This window comes from Vanessa tameamea, chromosome 26 (assembly GCF_037043105.1).
Source record: "Vanessa tameamea isolate UH-Manoa-2023 chromosome 26, ilVanTame1 primary haplotype, whole genome shotgun sequence".
Classification (NCBI taxonomy): domain Eukaryota; kingdom Metazoa; phylum Arthropoda; class Insecta; order Lepidoptera; family Nymphalidae; genus Vanessa; species Vanessa tameamea.
Window position 1 is genome coordinate 4,640,616 of NC_087334.1, and position 20,115 is coordinate 4,660,730.

The window sequence follows — 20,115 nt, forward strand, 5'->3', positions numbered from 1 at the left end:
TATTTATTTAGGCATTAAGAGTTAATACTTAAATAATAGGAAATTTCAGCGAAGTGTGCGTTTATCCTTACGTCGTGTCAAATTGATGACCAATCGGAGCACGAGAGTGAGGGAATAGAAAGAGAAAGAGCACCTCTACTTGTGCACACTTGTGCATACTTTTTTTTGTTGCGTATTATAATGCATATATACATAATTATATATATATATTAATTGTATATCACACTTGAGTACATAGACTGTGACAAAAAACAAACATTATCATTCATGAAAAGGAACTCGTCCTACTTTTACTAAACTTTCTTAATGAAATGTAATAATGCTTTGACCACACTAAGGTTAAATAAATAATAAAGGATCATTTAATCTCTGTATTTAGCTTTTATTGTTTAAAAATCACACGATATTTTCAATAAAATAAAATATACTTTATTCAAGGGACTTCAAAAATTTTTTTTTCCTAGATCAAATTAAATTTAAAGTTGTGCAAATCCGCTTGGGTAGGTACCTCCCATTCATCAGGTATTCTACCGCGAAACAACAATACTTATGTACGTGAGCTAGTATACATTGGCCGGTATAAGGAACATAACATCTTAACTTCCAAGGTTGGAGACAAAATGGTTATGTGAAAAATGAATGGATAAATTAATATCTCTTAAAGCTCCGATGTCTATGGCCGGTGGTGACCACCTACCATTTGCTCGCCCGCTTACCTATATTATATAAAAAATAATAACCAGTTCGGAATGTCGATTCGAACAAAAACCAACAAATACTGGAATAGGTAATTTACTTATTTATATAAAAAAATCACTATCAAAGCACGCATCGAAACAAATGTGAAAGATTTATAAAAGTTAATTTAATATAATTGATATTGATTTAATATCACGCATATAAAATAATTATTTTGAACCCCACGCTATTTACCATCTGTATAATCTTTCATCTATTATACGACTTATTTATTAGGAAATACATATATACATACATATGTCCTTAAACATTACAAGACAAGATTGCTCTAGTTACATTTTTTTTTAAAGCAATAAAACCGTGATCGCAATTTCGCATCAAAATCCCAACGCATTGATGGAAGGGTAGACTTTACTACAATAGAAAGATAAGAGCTTTCGTGCAACAAATCTTTGAACCCGAAAATTCTTCCAGTTTTTATTCGCCAAGATCGTCATCTTAATATTAAGACACAGAATTCTATCTGAAATGAACCATGTATTCTTACAAGAATTTATTTATAGAAACGATTTAAACATTCAGACGTTAGAGTAAATGAAATAAATACAAAAACATATTACTGTAACTTGGTGGTCTATGTATAATCGACCACTCATCACAAATTCTAGTGCCAAACAGCGATACTAAGTATTGTGATCCGGTTCGAAGTAACAGTAACAGTAAGTTAAAAAATAAAAATAAATTTATCAACATGAGAAATTAACATAGGCACAAAACATCCAGTGGCCCTGCACTAGGCAAGCCTGTCTTGCGGAGACCAACTACCGGTTACAATTTCATACGTTTAATTACTAGAGCTCGGACGATACAGAATCCCATAAAGAATGAAACAATCATATTTCTTTATACAAAATGCAGCAATATATATGAAAAATAGAATAATGTGTAATCCTAAAGAATAAACAAAATAAAAAAAAAAAATAAAATAAAAAATAAAAATATTTATTTCATCATTAACAAGTTACAGCTATAATCAGAAACTGGGACTATCCTAGTAAGTAACTAGTATTGCTACTAGTACTTGTGGCAGGTAGTCCCGCTCTTCCATAACATTCTTTTACAATACTAAAAACGCGTGCGTGTGTGTGTGTGTGTATGTGTGTATGTGTATGTGTGTGTGCGTGCGTGTGTGTTTGTGTATGTGCCTGTGTAGAGATTTAAAAGTTACACGAATTATATAATTAAAAAATTAAAGCAAGCTTACGAAAATTATAGTAGAGCTTCTGTCTCGAGATAATTCAAGCGGAGTAACCACTGAGTTACAACTTTCTTACAATCGTAAAAGCTTAGCGAATTAATATTTAACTTTTCATTTATACGATTATATACATAACTAGATTGCCATGCATATTGTCTGGATGCAAATTTAGTTTTAATTGGACAAGTATATGAGACTAATTTTTTTCTTCTTTTGTCTTGTTTGTTACAGTCAAAAGTGGTACTCTTGTGTACTTTAAGAATACATCTTAATAAATAAAGTTGTCTTACAGTTAATAATTTGCAGTCTGAGTAAAGTTGATCCGTTGAAAATGTATAAGGCTTAAAATTCATAACCTTAATAATAGACCTCTGTCCTCTTTCTACCTCTAGAAATTTAGATTTTGAAGCCCCGCCCCACACTGATATACAATAACCTAAAACTGATTGTACTAGTGTGACGTAAATTTGGCTTAATAACTTTTTAGTCGTAACATGTCTTAATTTTTTAAAAATCCAAATTAGTTTTCTTACTTTACTATTAACAAATTCTATTTGCGGGTGCCAAGACAGGCGTTGGTCTAGCATCACACCTAAGTATTTAGTAGAAGATACTTTTGTTATTAAAGGACAACTACAATTATTACGATTGACATTACAATTTTGATTGTGTAATTTTATATGAAAATTACTTCCCGGTTGCGTTCTTTTATTTAGAGTAAAACAGATGTAGTTAGTTTTAGAAGTGTTTAACGAGAGGAGATTAGATTTAAGCCAATGAGAAATCCGAGACAAACCAGACTCCACAATTCCTTGTAAAATATTCCATGAGGAAGCGGAAAAGACAAGCGCAGTATCATCTGCGTATGAAAATATACTACCGCCATCAAGACTTAAGTCGCATAGATCATTAATGTATATAAGGAATAATGTAGGGCCCAAAACACTACCTTGTGGTACACCAAAAGATAACGTCGATTCATGACTTATAACTTCCCCAAGTTTTACACGTTGCCTTCTTCCATATAAATAGTCTTTAAAAAGACACAATGCATTGCCTCTTATGCCAATATTTTCCAGTTTCTGTACAAGAATGGGAACAGAGACAGTATCAAAAGCTTTCTTTATATCCAAGAATACAGTTAAACACTTATGGCCTTGGTCAAGATGCTTTGTAATAAGAGTAGTGAGGGCCATTACCGCATCTTCTGGTGATTTATTTTTCCGAAAACCATACTGTGATTTTGAAAGTATGTTAAATTTATTAAGGTAATTAATTAATCTGTTGTTTATTAACTTTTCAATCACTTTGGCTATAGATGGTAGAATGGAAATTGGTCTATAGTTATTTATGTCGTCTCTGTTACCACTCTTGTACACCGGGTTAACGATGGAAAGTTTCAATGGTTGGGGGAAAACACCAGTTTTGAAACATACATTAGCTATATGACATAAAATGGGGGAAATAATGTGACTAGCTGCCTTGAGAAATTTAGTAGGGATTTTATCCCATCCTGGAGCGCTCTCCGACTTTAGATTTCTGATTATTATATCAATTTCTTGAGGATCAGTGTCTAAGAGAGCGAAGGAAGATAGGTGAAAATTAGGGGATTTTACTATAGGACTAGTTTGAGGGGCAATAGAAAGTGTGTCCTCTGCAATCATTCTGCCAACGTTTGCGAAGTAATCAGATATATAGTTAACAGATTCAGAAGGTTTCGACTTTATATTTAACAAGTTTGTGTTTTGAGTCTTGTCTGGTTTAGTATGTACAATAGATTTTATTGTATTCCAGAGAACTTTCATGTTATTTGCGGCTAAAGTAAGTTGTTGTCTTTCATAGTTTCGTTTTAATTTTTTTATCATATTATTACAGAAATTCCTATATCTTTTAAATGTGATCTGTAATATTTCATTGTCGGGGTCAGATTTTAGCTTTTTTTGCATATTATTTCTATTTTTAATGCAGCGCAAAATTCCAGGCGTCATCCAAGGCTTAATAATACGTTTAGATTTACAGAAGTGAGTAGTAGTAGAGCTTTCATTCAGTGATTCACACAATATGTTTATTAAATTTTTAACTAATGAATTAGGATCTTCACTATTTAGAAGTCCAGCGATATTTTTGTTAATAAGAATTTTGACAGCCTTATCAAAATCTGTAAAGACTTTTATTTTATGGCATTTATTTTGATTTTTTATTTTAGCTAGGCTTAAGAATATCATACTGTGATCGGTAATAGTGGTGTTAAGAACTGCAATAAATGGAACTCTTTGTTTGTCTACTTTCAATATAAAGTGATCGAGACAACTATTACCTCGCGTTGGAAACGAGTGTCCTGGAAGTAGACCATGCATGGATAACATGTTCAAGTAGTTAGACTTGTTATTGCATTCATTATTTGACTCACTTTCTTTTGATTTAATATTAATATTGATATCACCCGTTATAACAATATTTCTACAACATTTTAGAGTACTTAGATAAGAACTTAGCGAACTAATAAAATCTGAAGCATTTACATTAGATGGGGATCGGTAGATACCAAGAATAATGGTATCATTTATTTTAAGCTGTAGACAGGAAGCCTGCATGAGTCTAACTTCCTCGACATTGACTTGTAAGCATTTTTTAACATAGATTACAACACCGTCACTCCTATTGATATGTAAGGTAGTTGTAAATGAATTATAATTTTCAAGGGACGGTACTGCCTTAGAAGAATTTAAGTGACATTCTGACAGTACCAAGATGTCCACTTCAATATTAAGCTGAGAAAGAGTTAAGGAGAAATCATCGAGGTTGGAATATACGCTTCGAATATTTTGTGAAACTATAGTAACATCATTTTTGTTTATAATTTTAATTTTATGCAATTCCTCAACATCACATTGTTGTGAGTCAATAGCGGATTGGTCTATTTCGTTTAAGGTGTTAAGATAGCTATTATTCATAAAGATTATCAATTTGAATAATTATGGTGGTAGCTTGTAAATGAAACGTGATATGCTGCTCCATATTTATGATGTTAGGATATATATTGTCTAGAATAAACTGAAAATATAACGCTATATCTCTACATGAGTGTACGATTTTAAGATGTTGAGTGAAAAAAATTGAGTATTTATATATGATGTGTGAGTGTTGAAGTGTACAATTTACAAGAGTAATATTTGATGTATACAAAATACAAATATAACAAAAAAGAAATTTAAAGCTTACAAATAAAATTAACAATTTTATCAAACTAAACAATGGCTCCAGAAATAGTCATATGGCTTGCAAGAGCTTGTGGATCTGAGATTCATTTTTGATAAGAATAATCTGTGATGACTCGTCTTTTCTTACGTAGACTTTCCCATAGGCTGTCCAAGAAAAATGATATCCTTTTGTTTTGACTAAGTCCCTCGCGAGAAAATAAAGTCGAGACGCTTTGGCAGTCAAATGTTCCGAAACAAAGATTGGTGTATCTTCAGATGTATTTAAACCCAAATGCTTAGCGCAGAGTTTGGACTTATGTTTGATATTAAATGTCTTACTCAGTTTTAGGACATTGGTTTTTACTATTGTAGAATTTGTTTCTACTATTATGGGTGTATTTTCAAAGCCCTCTTTTTTAGATCGTACTCTGTATATGTCTTTTATGTCTGTTTCAGAAATTTTGGATTCGATATTAGTTGATAAGTTAATTACCATTCTTATTAAATCCTCTTTAGTTTCATTTTTTTGTTTTGGTACATTTTTTAATTCTAAATTGGTTTTCCGAGTTTCTCTTTGCATTTCCTCGATTTTTTCCTCTAGAAGAGTTATATACTTTCTGTCTTCTTTCATCTGGCCCTCTAAACTCTCTATTTTCTTTTTGAATTCTTCATTCTGCGCCGATAAAAATGTTATAGAACTCTTAATGTTGATATTAGTGCGTTGAATTTCTTTCAGCGTAGCGGCGTTTTTCTTAAATTCTTGTTCCTGGCTTGCCATCAGAGTTGAGATCATTTTCCTCATTTCCTCCTTAAAATTACTCAGGTCTGCTAAAACATCATCATCCCTTTTTCTTTTATTACGAGATGAGACATAATTTGGAGGCGTTTTTAGATGGCTCGACATTTGCATTTCTGAGTCCGAGTGCGATTTATCAAGTACGCTGTCCATTTGTTGAGTACCAGGAAATTATAAATACAGAAATGGTGTTAATGAGCATATAGATCTGTCAGGTATGAAGACTGTCAAAATGACGACTGCGTTGTCCTGTAAGTCAGCCAAGCTTAAAAGTACCAGGAGATCATAAACGTGACAGAGTTTAAAAATAAATCTTCAACGGTAGGTGCTGGGTGATTCCTAACAGTAGGGCGTGGCTACTATAAGGATCAATTTAGTAGCGTATGCATATGCGTAGGTTAGCAACGATAATTGCAAATATAAACTCACACGGGCGGGCTGGCGAGTACCAGGATCACAGCGCCTTGCGGTTAGTTGAAATGAATACACTCTTTAGACTTATGCACTCCTATTTTTTTCAACTGATTTTATGATTTCGAAAATATTTAATATAATATAAAAAAAAACTTTATTTAGTTCAGTGAGCACGTCAACGCTAAGCGAAGGTCCGGGGGGAAGAGGAATAAAAAATTAAAAATTAAAAAATCAGTGTCATTGATAAGAGATGACTGTGTAAGGGGTGAATTGGTGTAATTCTTACAATTCCAATGCCTATGAGCGATGGGAACCAGTTACCAATTCTAAATTTAAAAAATAAAATAACACTTCATTGTCTCCACTAACAACAACTAGACCCTACACTCAGAGTATCGGAATAACGGTTCAACGTTTCAATTTGTTTTAATCATATTTTTAGTCAATACTAAAAAAAAAAATATTTTCAGTATCACTGGCCACTACTATCATAAACGGTGACTGGAATATAATTACGTATATAGTTAAGAATTTATAGATAATAATTTCAAATAAGTAGCACGTTAGATAATTATAGTAATTGCTTTATATATAATTTATTAATGATAATCAGTCTGGTATTAGTTATAAAGTCATAAATCAAATAAGTAATATTAATTACACATTAAATGGTCGGTAATAAGGTCCTGCAAAAACAATTCAATACAGTCTTATAGTTATAAATATATGACAATTCAAAAGCCCAAAGCTAGCCTTTTTTTAAATTCCTACTCCAATTTTGGGACGAAATTCCTAAAGATGTTCGACATAACCAGACTCAATTGACATCAACTTCCTGTGATGTGATTAATAAATTGGAACTGCATCTTTAAAGTGTCTTGAAACATGAATTATTAATCTCAAAAAGATATTAATTCATAAATTAAGATAATTTAATTAAATCTTTTCCTGAAATCTGTCGGATTTAAAATAATTGATTATTTGTAACTCGCCCGTACTCTGAACCAACTTACCACCGAAACAAAACATAATTGATATAGGAAAGTTACCTAAGATAGCTACCTAAAATGGTATGTTTAAGTTTTTCTTGGGGGGAAAATTAATTCCGAACATATCTTTAACCATAGGTAGGTTTTGTATCTTAGGAATAAGTTCTGCATGAATATATAATAAACCCCCCCCCCCCCTTAGAAAAACATAAACATGCCATTATTAGTATGACCTCATTATCTTTCCGAGAATTGATTCATATCGTGATCATATATAAATTTTATTTTTATTTAAAACAAAAAAGAAAACCATGAAAATGCGAAGTAACACTAATCAACACATTCTTTTTTTTTAAATCATGGAAAGTATCTACGTGCAATTATTTCTCGGATAACGCTTAAGTTTTTATGAATCAAATTCTATTGATGCAAATTATAATAATTAGAAAAAAAAATCTTAATGTATATTATTTTTTTTATTAAGTATTTGTATAAATACTTAATATGAGAATAACTAAAATCTAAATCACATGTATACATGAATGTATGTATGTATGTTTACGTGTATCTAATGATGTCCCACAAGTCACAACTACACATAATAAAACAACATTACTCTCTTAGAGCGATAAAGTTCCACCGGAATCGATTTAATCGAAATTCGCGTATACATTTAGAAGAAACATAACCTATTACAAACTCATAGTGCCTTATATCATGTAATATATATAACATATAGAACGACCTTCGTGGTCGAGTAGTGTGTACACCTGTTTCCATGGGTATGCCACTCCGAGGTCCCGGGTTCGATTCCCGGCCGAGCCGATATTGAAAAAGTTCATTAGTTTTCTATGTTGTCTTGGGTCTGGGTGTTTGTGGTACCGTCGTTACTTCTGATTTTCCATAACACAAATGATTTAGCTACTTACATTGGGATCAGAGTAATGTATGCGATGTTGTCCAATATTTATAGAAAGATTCACATAGAATAATATATTATATAAGTACATATCATTGTTTGAAATGATTGAATATATGATACAAATTATTAAGTATTAATGACTGAGGAACGATATTGGATTCACTCGTTGACTTGTTATCACGCACTTGACCTACTGCCATCGGTTCCGTCGCTTCCACGATATTCTACGGAATTACTAGCATACCGTGACAACAAGAGATCTATAATGAGCTATTGAACGCTATTGCGGAAAGTCAGAATACAAACACAGCGTACAATAGTTTCGTTCGATTTCATTACTGATTTACATAACTATTTATATTCGGAATTGAATTTAAAACAGTACTTACAAAGTGGAATAAATAAATATATAAATTAATAATAAGGTATTTACATTTTAGTCAAGAAAAATTTATAGTAATTATTCAAAGTTAAAACGAAACAATTTAATTGTATTAAAATCTTCATAGCTGTGTAGGATAACAAAATAAACAATAAGATTTCGGCATAAACATTTTTACTAATTTGAAATATTCCTAACAGAAAACTTAACGTTAAAAATGAAATTCTGACAAATATGTACATTTGCGCGTGGATAAAAAATCGTTAAAATTGAAAAAAAAAAATTAAATATTTTAAATATGAAATATTTGATTATTATTTGCTTTTCAGAAGCCTCGATATATTGAGAACACCTTCCCAAATATACCTATCAAATAAATAAACCTAAGTTTACATACTAGATATACGCAGTGTGTCAAAGTTACCTAAAATAATAGATTTGAATTTGATATTATTTATGAAGTAATTTCATTACAAATAAACCCCTTAATACCAAGCAGAAAAAATAAAACTCAATGGTATAATAAGCCGCCTAGTTCCAACCTACTCATATCAAACTTCAAGCACAAACTTAATTAGAGAGCGGAAAATTGGAAATAATACTGGAAATAAAAACTAATGTGCTTTAAAAAATTAAACTGTATGAGGATTGTTAGGTCGTGATTGCCAAAGTAGTATTGGGAAATGTATTATCCTGCAAAATCATTAATCCTTAAATCCCATTTATCTAATTAACAAATCACTGTTTTGTAATGCTATTTAGGTCAAATATATTCACCATGTAAACAATATCTGTGAAATTTATTTAATTCAGAATGAAATGCTTCTAATTGTATTTTGTACAATACGATTTGGAGGACGTTACTGGGCCAAATGCGAGGAGAAGTTGGGACCATGAATGATAAAGAAATAAAATTTTAAGTTAGTTAGTAATAAGGCCAGGAAATATCTAGATTGGGGTCACACGTAAAATATGTATGTGACTGTTTAATTTATAATACTTGCAAAACCATAAAGAATACTGACCACTTATCACTAGTGACAGAATAATTCTTTAAGAATTTAAAATGTATCGATCGAGCAATCTATCGATATTGTTTATCGATTATTTTTTAATTTGAAACGACCTCTATGCTTTAAATTAGATTTTTAAGAAGCGTATTAATATTAAAAGTATAATTTCAAAATAATATCTTTAGCAAAAAAATTATCTCTGAAAATAATTTAGTATATATTTTAAGATTTTTTTTAACAACTGTTCTTTTATTTTGATTAAATCATTAATAATATCATTTTTACTTTCATGACTATTGACTTATTTCATTATTCTAAAGAACATAAATTAAACGATGTTTTAAGAAACTATTGTATATTTAAGAACAAAACACGTGCTTATTGAACTATCATGTTTACTCTAGTAATAATAATTATATAACAAAATAGGTATAACCTTACATCTACTTCCTAACTAATCTATTAACTTTTCCATATATTTCTGGGAAGGCCTCTTTACAATGAGGTAAGGTGCTCCGCATCTTGTCATAGAGCGTGTGGTCGAACATCCGTCTGAATTCTTCGCGAGTAGTGTACGTGTCGGCGTAGAGCATTTGGAAACCACGCTTTTGAGTTACGAATTGTTCTATACGACGAGTTGATGATTCCTGAAAAAGTAAATTGCTCAATGTTCAATCTGCAAGTTAATTAAGTTGTTGATTGTTTGTTGGTTTCTAATTTTTCACAATTAAAGTTATTTAAAAAGATTCTTAATTTTATCGTCAAAATGATTAATTATTTTTATGATAGAATTTTTTTTTGAGTTGCAAATATATCTCTCGTTTAGATGTCTCATATCAGGCAAACAGAGTCGAAACCGCTGCAGAAAAAAGCTGATAGGAACAAACGATACAAACATTTGTCTCTTATTCCAAATGATGTCCTTTTTGTAGCTTACAATAAAACTAAATGAAAATGGCTATTTATTAACAACTTACTGTTTCGAATCCTTTAGCCTTTGGAACACCATAGACGCCAATATCTACGAACATCTGCCAATCGCCAGAGTGGACCTTCAACTGTCCTGGATTGTTGAATACTTTGAATGGACACAGCCAAATGGGATATACCTGCAAAGGGTTTAAAATAAAAAATGTAAATAAAAAAAACTAACTAAATACATTCGCTATGATCTGCGGATACAAATACATGCAGATATATTGAAAGTGGGAAGGGATGTCGAGTGAAACATTTTTTGTCAAAAATATGATTGTATAAAAATATTTCGTGTTAAAAATGTCTACCCTAGATATGTATGTAATTTAATTTATGGAATACACTGACTAATAATTTAGTCAAATCTATGATCAATGAACATTCAGAAACATCAGCACTATTACAGACTGACTGTAGACTTAATTTTGCAAATTAATTACCAAAAAGATATAATTATTTAAAATAAACTTCAGAAAGCGATAAAACACAAATTTATAACATTTTATATGTAATATGATTATGAAAACTGAATCATTATTTTATGAAGCCTATAAAACAAATTTAACATTGCGATAAACGTTCTATTGGAGTAGAGTCACATCCAAAAAGACCTTAACATAACTATTGCTCAATATAAAACCTCTTTCAATTTAACAGTTACAGGTCGAAGATACCTCAAATTCCCTATGGAACACATCTATAGCTTCTTCCAAGGCTTCGATTGGCACCAACATATCTTGAATGACGTGAGCCTTGTTGTAAAGTTTGGTGACGGCCTCTGGCTGCGTCAGCTTGAGCAGGGAAACTTCAGGAGGCATCAACCAACCGAACAGGTAACGGAATATAACGTTGTTACCAAATGGTATTATGTCCTGAAATATATAGAAAATGTAGTAAATATATTACAAAAGCCTAATCAATTGTAGTTTTTCCTAACACCAATTAATACCTGGAGTTCCCAAAAGAAGCTTCGTGTATGTCGGTGATAATAATCTCGTAATGGGATATATTCCACAACTGTTGTTTTTCTTCCTCGACGATAGTCATTGAGATACTTTTCAACTTGTTTGAAAAACCACTCAGCGTACCATTTGCCAATTGGATTAAACTGAAGTAACACAAAAAATCATTAGGTATTTACATTCTCCAATATTGTCCAACATGCTCTGTGTAAGATACTGCTTTAAAATTATCGAAAGCATATATCCAATCTTAGTTGAAAGTGCATGGTGAATATTGACAAACATATACATTTATCAAAAGAGTAAATCATTTTAATATATAATAAGAGTTTTTTGTTATATGCACCCATGTATAAAGCCCGCAAAAGGCTACTAATAAAAACAATCTCATAAAAGTTTGGACAAGCAAGGGGCCCGCCCTAAAAATCTAAAAAATCCGTTTTTAACGTTTAGCTCGACAGCGATTCCAAATAATTAAAATAAATGCAAGGGAATGATTAACATAATATACAAAAATACCTTTCCGTCCTTCCCTACTGCATCCACCATGTCGGCAGTCATCACCATGCCGCTATCTTTCGTGTAAAGCAAAGCTTCGATAAATTGATGTGTTTTCTTCACTGATTCTTCTTGAAAACGCTTCGCAAGATCTGATAAGTTTGTATATGGATGATATTCAATACGAACATACCTAAAAATACAATTTTAACAAATGATAGTTTTAGTACAGTTTTCAATTTTATTAAATAGTAAGATATAGGCTTTGAATCATATCTTTACGTTTATTTAATTTATTTTTATATTTTTTGTATGATATAGGTAAGCGAACGAGCAAGAGGGCCACCTGATGATAAGTGGTCACTATCGCCCATAGACACAATGGCGCTGTATGAAATATTAACCATTCCTTACATCGCAATGCGCCACTAACCTTGGGAACTAAGTTATGTCCCTTGTTCCTGTAGTTACACTGGCTCATACTTATAAAAACTCTGAAAAATCCTTAAGAAGATTATAATAGCTCATCAGCATATGTAAAATTTAAACGAAAATTCAAAAGTGACTTACTTTTTGGCAGGAACAACTTTGATAACGACTGAGGTTAAAAATCCTAATGTTCCATATGACCACGGCACTGCGTAAAAGAGATCTGGATTTTCATCCTAAAAAAGATTTGCATTGTTCAATTTATTCTCAAGTGTATTAAGATTATTTTGTATTCAACCTTTTGGTCTCATCTTTTGATATTGCTACAGACTACAACTAAATGTTTAACTGATTTGTTTGATTGATTACTACAAATATTAACCATACCTGTTTGGACCATATTATTTTGCAAGTAATGGTCGATGTTTCATTTATTGATAAAAATTCAAATTCTCAGTACACTCTTATGCCTTTGACGTGAAAATGTTTTGGTAAAAAAATAATGACTGTAGCAAAGACTTCTGCGACTACACTAATCTCTTACCTTACTACAAGTAACGACAGATCCGTCAGCAAGAACTAGTTCATACTGTACGCATATATGCTGGAAAAGTCCATATATATGCGAAGAAGTCTCTACTCCTGTGCCCATTACTAAACCTCCTACTGTCAACTGGTCTAGCTCTGGAACGACGGCTAGCGCAAGACCGAGACGGTCTAGAGTTTGGGAAAGCTGTCCCATAGTTACCAATGGTTCGCAGCGAACTGTCTGGAAGGGATATAATATTAACATTAATAGTACTCTAGATACGTAACCAGAGATAAATTTGCAGACTAAAAAAAAAAGGGGTTAAAGTTAAGGCATTGTTTATTGTGGCTTGCCGAATACAACACCATTTTTACATTTTTAGTTTTAAAAGACTGCTTACTGACCCACAGTACTGTTATTTGTAGGGACGAATAGTTTTCTTAAAAAATGTGAAATATTTAGTCCCATTTTGTAACAATATTAATACCATGCTCGGTACAATTTATAATTAATCAAAGATTTATCTTAGACGGAATACGTATTGAGGAAAAAATCACCTTCAAATAATAAAAGCAGAAAACACAATTTCTACTGTTTTACAATTCTATCTCCTATTATATAAACAAAATGTCCATATTTCTGATGTCTGGTAAGTTTCACAAACAACGCTATATTTAAATCTTATCTTATTTCTGTTCCATATATTTTGCATTTATTTTAACATTTGAATTTTAAATGGCTTCGATCCACCACCGCTGTTTACAGACAAACTTGACGTTGGCAGAATATTTTCGACAAAGCCACGCCAACGGCGAAGAAGAAAGTTTATTTTTGTTTTAAATAACTTATAAAATAATAATTTACGTTTATACTGACCATGTTCTTAGTGTCAACTTCCAGCACGTCAACGAGATTGATTTGTATATTGGTAAACATTTTCTTGTAAATGCCCTGGCGAAAGGACATTGTCTGCCAAGTTGGTCGTCCAGTGCAAAGCTGAGTGCTGCGGTCCCCGGATAACCAATTTTTCACCTAAAATATATAAATACGAATAAGTACCACTGTTAAGAGAAAATATTAAGTGTTCAAATCAACAGAATAATCTAGTCACAGACGCCCGGTGAGATTTTACTTCTTTATAGTAAAACCACCTCATCAACTATTAAATATCTCCAACACAGTTATTCGTCATCAACCTTTGGAACTAAGGTGTTTATATTATTTTTGCCTGTAGATACAACGGCTCACTCATCTATGCGGTTCCAATAATGGATAAAATACATTCCAAAATAAAGACTTGACTTTGGTGATGTGCTAATCAGTGAAATCAAATCAAAATACTCTATATTGTACAGCAATAAACACATACTTTAGTCACGTTCAAGAAAGATGCACAAGAGGCGGCCTTATCGCTAAAACAGCGATCTCTCCCCTGGGAACCATAAGGTAGAGGAAAGAAACAAAAATTGAAAGAGGTAGGGGAGTCCATAGCAGAGATAAATATAATATATAAATACATTACAGAGTAATAATAATATATTTAAAATAAAATAATCAATAGTACTTGATATCTAACATTCATACACAAATTATACAGAAAATTAAATTAAATTCTTACGAAATATACTGCATTAAACTGCAAGATTATTATTTCAAGGTGGTATTAAATGAGACAAGTAATTGTGCACGTCTCACTTCAACAGGAAGAGAATTCCACAGGCGAACAGCCTGATCAGTAAAGGAATTAGTATAGAATGAAGTCGAATGAGGGGGGATTTCTAAAAGTATCTTCAGAACGAAGAGTTCCATTATGAATAGAACGTAAAAATTTAAAACGCTCCTTTAAATAGAGCGGAGTTGAAGGTTAAAAAAGTATCGAGTAAAGTATTCCTGCGATAGCGAATTTTGATCCACTTGAGCTTTTTGCGAAAATTGGACATTTGATCATATTTACGAAGACCAAATATGAAACAATGCAAAGATTTTGAAGACGCTCAAGCTCGTTTAGTTGCTCCTCTTTTAAGTTAACAAAGCAAGTGTCATCCTCATCGAGAATTGGTAATAGGAGGCTCTGTTCTAGCGAAATTTTGGTGGGTATTGGTAGAAAGTTTCGCAATCTCCGGAGCGACCCTACAGTAGAGAACATTTTTTTACTTATGTTACTTATCTGTGGTTCCCACGATAAATGTTGGTCAAATCTAACCCCAATTTTTTTACAATTTGTATTAAACGGTATGTCAACACCATCCAGACGAACAGGTTAAAACTTGACTTTTTATAGGGTTTACCTTTAATCCAAAGGATTTCGACCATTTAGCAATTTTATCTAAATTTTCATTCACTGAATAAACAGTTTTAGCTAAATCCGAAATTTTACGTAATGAGTAGATAATAATAATAATATTATGATAAGATCGTCTGCATACAAGTGGTAGAGAGATATAATATGAGAGGAGATAGAATTCATAAATATTGAAAACACGCCACCCTACGGCACGCCAGCAGCTATAGGAGACCAGTTAGAGAAAGAACCGTGAACTCCAACGGACCTTTAACCCCGTAGACTTTGATATCCTTTTTGCTGTTCTCGGTTCTCTTAACATATCACCACAAGTAATTGACTGGTTTCATTCTTATCTGCGTGGGCGTCGGGTCTCTTCGGCTTCTGTCCGAGAGGCTAAGGCGTCTACAATGCTCTATAGTGTAGCCGCCGACTCGCCTCTTTACAAATTCTGCTTTTAAATTCGAGGATTTTTGCGCTACCACCAACATGAGAGCTGCAATTGGGCTTCTGCTTGTGCGCGAAGAACATAGGATCGTGGGATCGTCAGTGCGGACATCCAATGTCAGAAAACAAATGACCGCTCGACTACGAAGCGATTACTCGAAGTCTTCCTCTCTGGCCTTGGCATTCAACTCAGCCTTAGCGTATCCTCTTCTCCGTCTCCGTGTCAGAGTTGGAGTTAAGTTAAAATCTATTCCACAGCAACAAAAATCAATCCGTTAACAAAACAAGTGTCCATATTCAAAGCAAAAAGTCCAGATGTTACGCGTCAGAGATAACGAAAACCAATCTACAAAGCCAGGTGTCATTTTAATTTATCAAATCGTAAAATCTTATCGCAATAGTCAAAAAAACTTCAATTGAAGACGTCCGAATGGTAAACTCAAAAAAATCAATACTTCTTAATGGTCCGACATCGGGTGTGACCGTGAAGTAGAGATCATTCAATACATTGACAATAAATCACACAAAATAACAATAGTTAATAACCTGTTAGGTCAATGTGTTTAGTATTTAACTCAAAAATGTTAAAACACATGCTAATAATCTGGTTGGTTTGATTTTATAAGGTATTTTCCAAGAACATATACAATACTTTTGTGTTAGCCGAGACGAACTTTAGTACATATTCCAGCCATAAAACAAAATAAACAACTTTGACAACGAATTGACGCGATTTAATTGGTACAAATCTATTACAGTCTATAATATTCATCATAAATTCGTGAATGAATGGCGTTTTGAATGTTTTGGCAAAGTTGAAAGTCAAATTAAAGTGAAGAATAGAAGAAGAAATCGAATTCTAAGCCCAATCCTTTTTTGCTGCGGTGGCGTTAATACGTAAGTACCAAGAGTAGCTATGAGGCCAAAACTTTTTAAAAAGATCTATCTCAATATAGGCGTGATATTATAAATATTTATCATTTATTCAAATAATTATGTTCCAACGTAAACTATCAAAATAAATATTTTTATTAACATTGGTCCCTATTCTATGAACGGAAAATGTATTGGACTAATTTAATCGGTTGGCTGCAACATATATAAAATATCAAAACAAGACTTACCTGCTTCTGAACATCTTTGACCTTGCTCTCATGGGCCTTTGGTGCACTGTTCATTGTAAACACCACATAGTTTCTGCAGGCTGACCAGATTTTCCACAGGAACGAAAGTGGCATCAGTGTGGTGATCACGAGCAGCCATCGATACTCAATTATTATGTATTCCAGGAACGTTTCCGGTTCGACCGTAACCATGATGATTCAATAGAACTATAGAAATTTTCAATTTTAAGGTGTAATTTTATATTATCAACACATCTCATCAAGTCTAGTCCATAATTCCATTTAAATATAAGAATCGTGAAAATAATAAAACTTAATCATGTATCATTGTTATATAAATTAACTAATCTACCAAGACAAAATTCAATAAGACACAATTATTTATATGGATTTAATGTTATGTACCTATGTTTTCTTATAATAAATTTCAACGCTAATTTTAAAAATGCATTAGTAAATCTGTTGCTTTTTCACGGCCAAACCACTGAATTTAATGAAATTTGGTATAAAGTAAGCCTAAACTTCAAGAAAAGACAAACTTAAGCCGCCAGCGGCAACTATTTAAGAATATATTTATATAATTAATCTTCATATTGGTACGTCCCTTGGTACATTCTCAAATATAATAATAATTATCACATTAAAACTTAATACCTTGCCCTTTATAGGATGCAAAATTAAAATACAAATCCATTTATGTTGTCCTACCTAAATTCGTGGGTTGCGTGAATATTGCATAGAATAGAATAGTGCATAGAGCACGCACGAAATTTTGCAACGAAGTTCTTTTATGCGGTCTACTACTCGTAAGGAAAAAGCGTTATGCCCCCTTCCAGGCGACCATTCCATCTCTGTCTCTCTGTCTCTTTCTGTTTCATATGATTTAACTTAATATTTACATTTATTTTTGTTATGAATTAACATATTATATAGCGTCGGCGACTTCGTTCCAACCGAGGGACCCACGATGACTCTCATTCGTATTGTTTTAATTCGCACGGGATTTTAATAACAATTTTAGCATTGTCGTTTAATTATTCTCAAGCGCTGTTCATTTATTTTATTCCCTTGTAAGCTAAAACTTTTTGTTGATTAAGTAAGCGGAAAACCTGACATAAAAATTCAGCATTTATCACGTAGAAGATAATAATCATGACAATAAAATAATCGCAGACGGCGTTTGGTACTAATATACGTAATTGGCTGCGAAAGGCAAAATAATTAGATTTTGAAGCCTGATGTATGTTTGAATGATATATTATTTGTAGACCGCTCGAATAAAAAAAAATCATCCGTCTGAAGTTTTAAATTTACGCAAAACTGTATTCTTTGATTAAATCAGCTTCTATTTGAATACAGCACAATATGTATATAATTGTTAGTAAATGCAAAAACAAATGGTGCTTTATATATTATTATTTTTTGTTAAATAACGGACAAGGATAGCATTTCATAGAGGCTCCAAACATATATGTACATAACATGAATAAACGCCGCTTGAACAGCAAGGATAAAACAAATTTAATAAAAAAACTTGCAACGTGTGAATCTAGCATAGACTGAACAAATTTAACTCTAATACAAATAATTGTACAATATCATATAATTCATGTGATATATTCTGAAAACTCACCATATAGTAAAACTCGCGTCGATTTCAGTGAGCAGCGCGTTCGGGACTGATCAACAAACCTAAGATCAGGGTCACTTATCATCGTTCAATGTTAACAATCAAATATATACCTTACATGCACGTATTATGGATCAGTTTACAATAATGTAGACGCATGTTTAAGCGTGTTCTTGTATCCAAAATGGACATTGTTCTATTTCAAAGAATATAGATGAGGTTTATGTAATCTCATATCTGATTTATTTTTATCAATATCAAAAATTGATTGTCGTTTAATATTTTGTACAAAAGATAAACTCCAACATTTACTTATTACTAAGTTGCAACACCTACGGATATCGATTAATTAAATGTCTGATTAATTAGCAACCGATATTATACATAATAGTTCTTGATTCTTTGTCCATTACAATATTTACGATAACTAAGACATTTTTAAAAGTACCATTGATAAGCGAATATTTTAGAAATTAACTATGATTCAGCTAAAAGTAAAATGCGTTTGTTTTTTGGTAGTGATGTTATCGGATTAATTAAAAAAACTTAGACAACTAAATAAAAAAAATGTAATGCATTTTTAAATAGATATCATTATTGTCTATACATATACTTAAATTGGAGTGTCTGTTTGTAATATTGAAATAACCGCTTTTTACTAAATGCATATGTATGTATACACGGTACATCTTATACCAAAATATTTTTTTAGAACAAAGAGTTGCCCGCGGCTTTGCTCGCGTGGAAGTTGAATATGTGTACAGAAGATTAACTTAAAATATTACGTTAATTTAAGACCTCTTTGTACACCACATTGGTGTGTATTTCACCCCTTATGGTAGAATATCCAGAAATGCGTGAATACATATCTACTCATTTTTAATCAGTAGCCCTAAAATAAAGGAAACTTGAAAAATGAAGGACTTCGATACGAACTTGCAACCTCTATTTCACCCCCTTAGGGGTTGAATATCCAAAAACGTTTAAATACATGTCTACTCGTTTTAATCAGTATCCCATAAATAAAGTTTCATGTATCTAACTTAAAAAATATACCAAATTTCAACCTTTATTTTACCCCCTTAGGGGTAGAATTTCCAAAATCTCTTCCTTAGTGGGTGTCTACTTTTAATTAAACGAACCTACTCGCCAAATTTCATGGTCCTAACTTTAATAGTTTACGCTCGGCGATGATGAATCAGTCAGTCAGGACATGTTATGTTATAATTACACAATTATATAGATCATTACATAGTATAAAACAAAGTCGCTTACCGCTGTCTGTCCCTGTGATTGCTTAGATCTATAAAATTACACAACGGATTTTGATGCGGTTTTTTTAAATACATATAGAGTGATTCAAAAATAAGGTTTATATGTATAATACATAATACATGCACAATACAGCAGATAAACTCTGATAATTTAAAGGTTTCTAATGTGATAATAACAAATAAACACAATATTTTGCGATTTCATTGCAAACGCTGGCGGAACCCTGCTTGATAGGTCAAAATAATGTACTACAGCCAATTTCCATTTACAGTGAAGCCAAAACGCAATAAAT

General features: G+C 32.0%; 1 protein-coding gene across 1 annotated transcript; it reads right to left on the bottom strand.

Moving 5' to 3' along the window:
• Positions 1 to 10,019: 10,019 nt before the first annotated feature.
• LOC113393914 (delta(24)-sterol reductase-like) lies at positions 10,020 to 18,681 on the bottom strand. Its single transcript, XM_026631034.2, has 10 exons — positions 18,552 to 18,681; positions 16,919 to 17,125; positions 13,943 to 14,098; positions 13,082 to 13,306; positions 12,679 to 12,773; positions 12,130 to 12,301; positions 11,598 to 11,756; positions 11,323 to 11,520; positions 10,651 to 10,782; positions 10,020 to 10,320 (listed from the first exon to the last, which is right to left on the bottom strand). The coding sequence occupies exons 2-10, from the start codon at positions 17,108 to 17,110 to the stop codon at positions 10,117 to 10,119; spliced, it is 1,533 nt and encodes a 510-aa protein (XP_026486819.2). The 5' UTR covers positions 17,111 to 17,125; positions 18,552 to 18,681; the 3' UTR covers positions 10,020 to 10,116.
• Between the last annotated feature and the right edge of the window lie 1,434 nt (positions 18,682 to 20,115).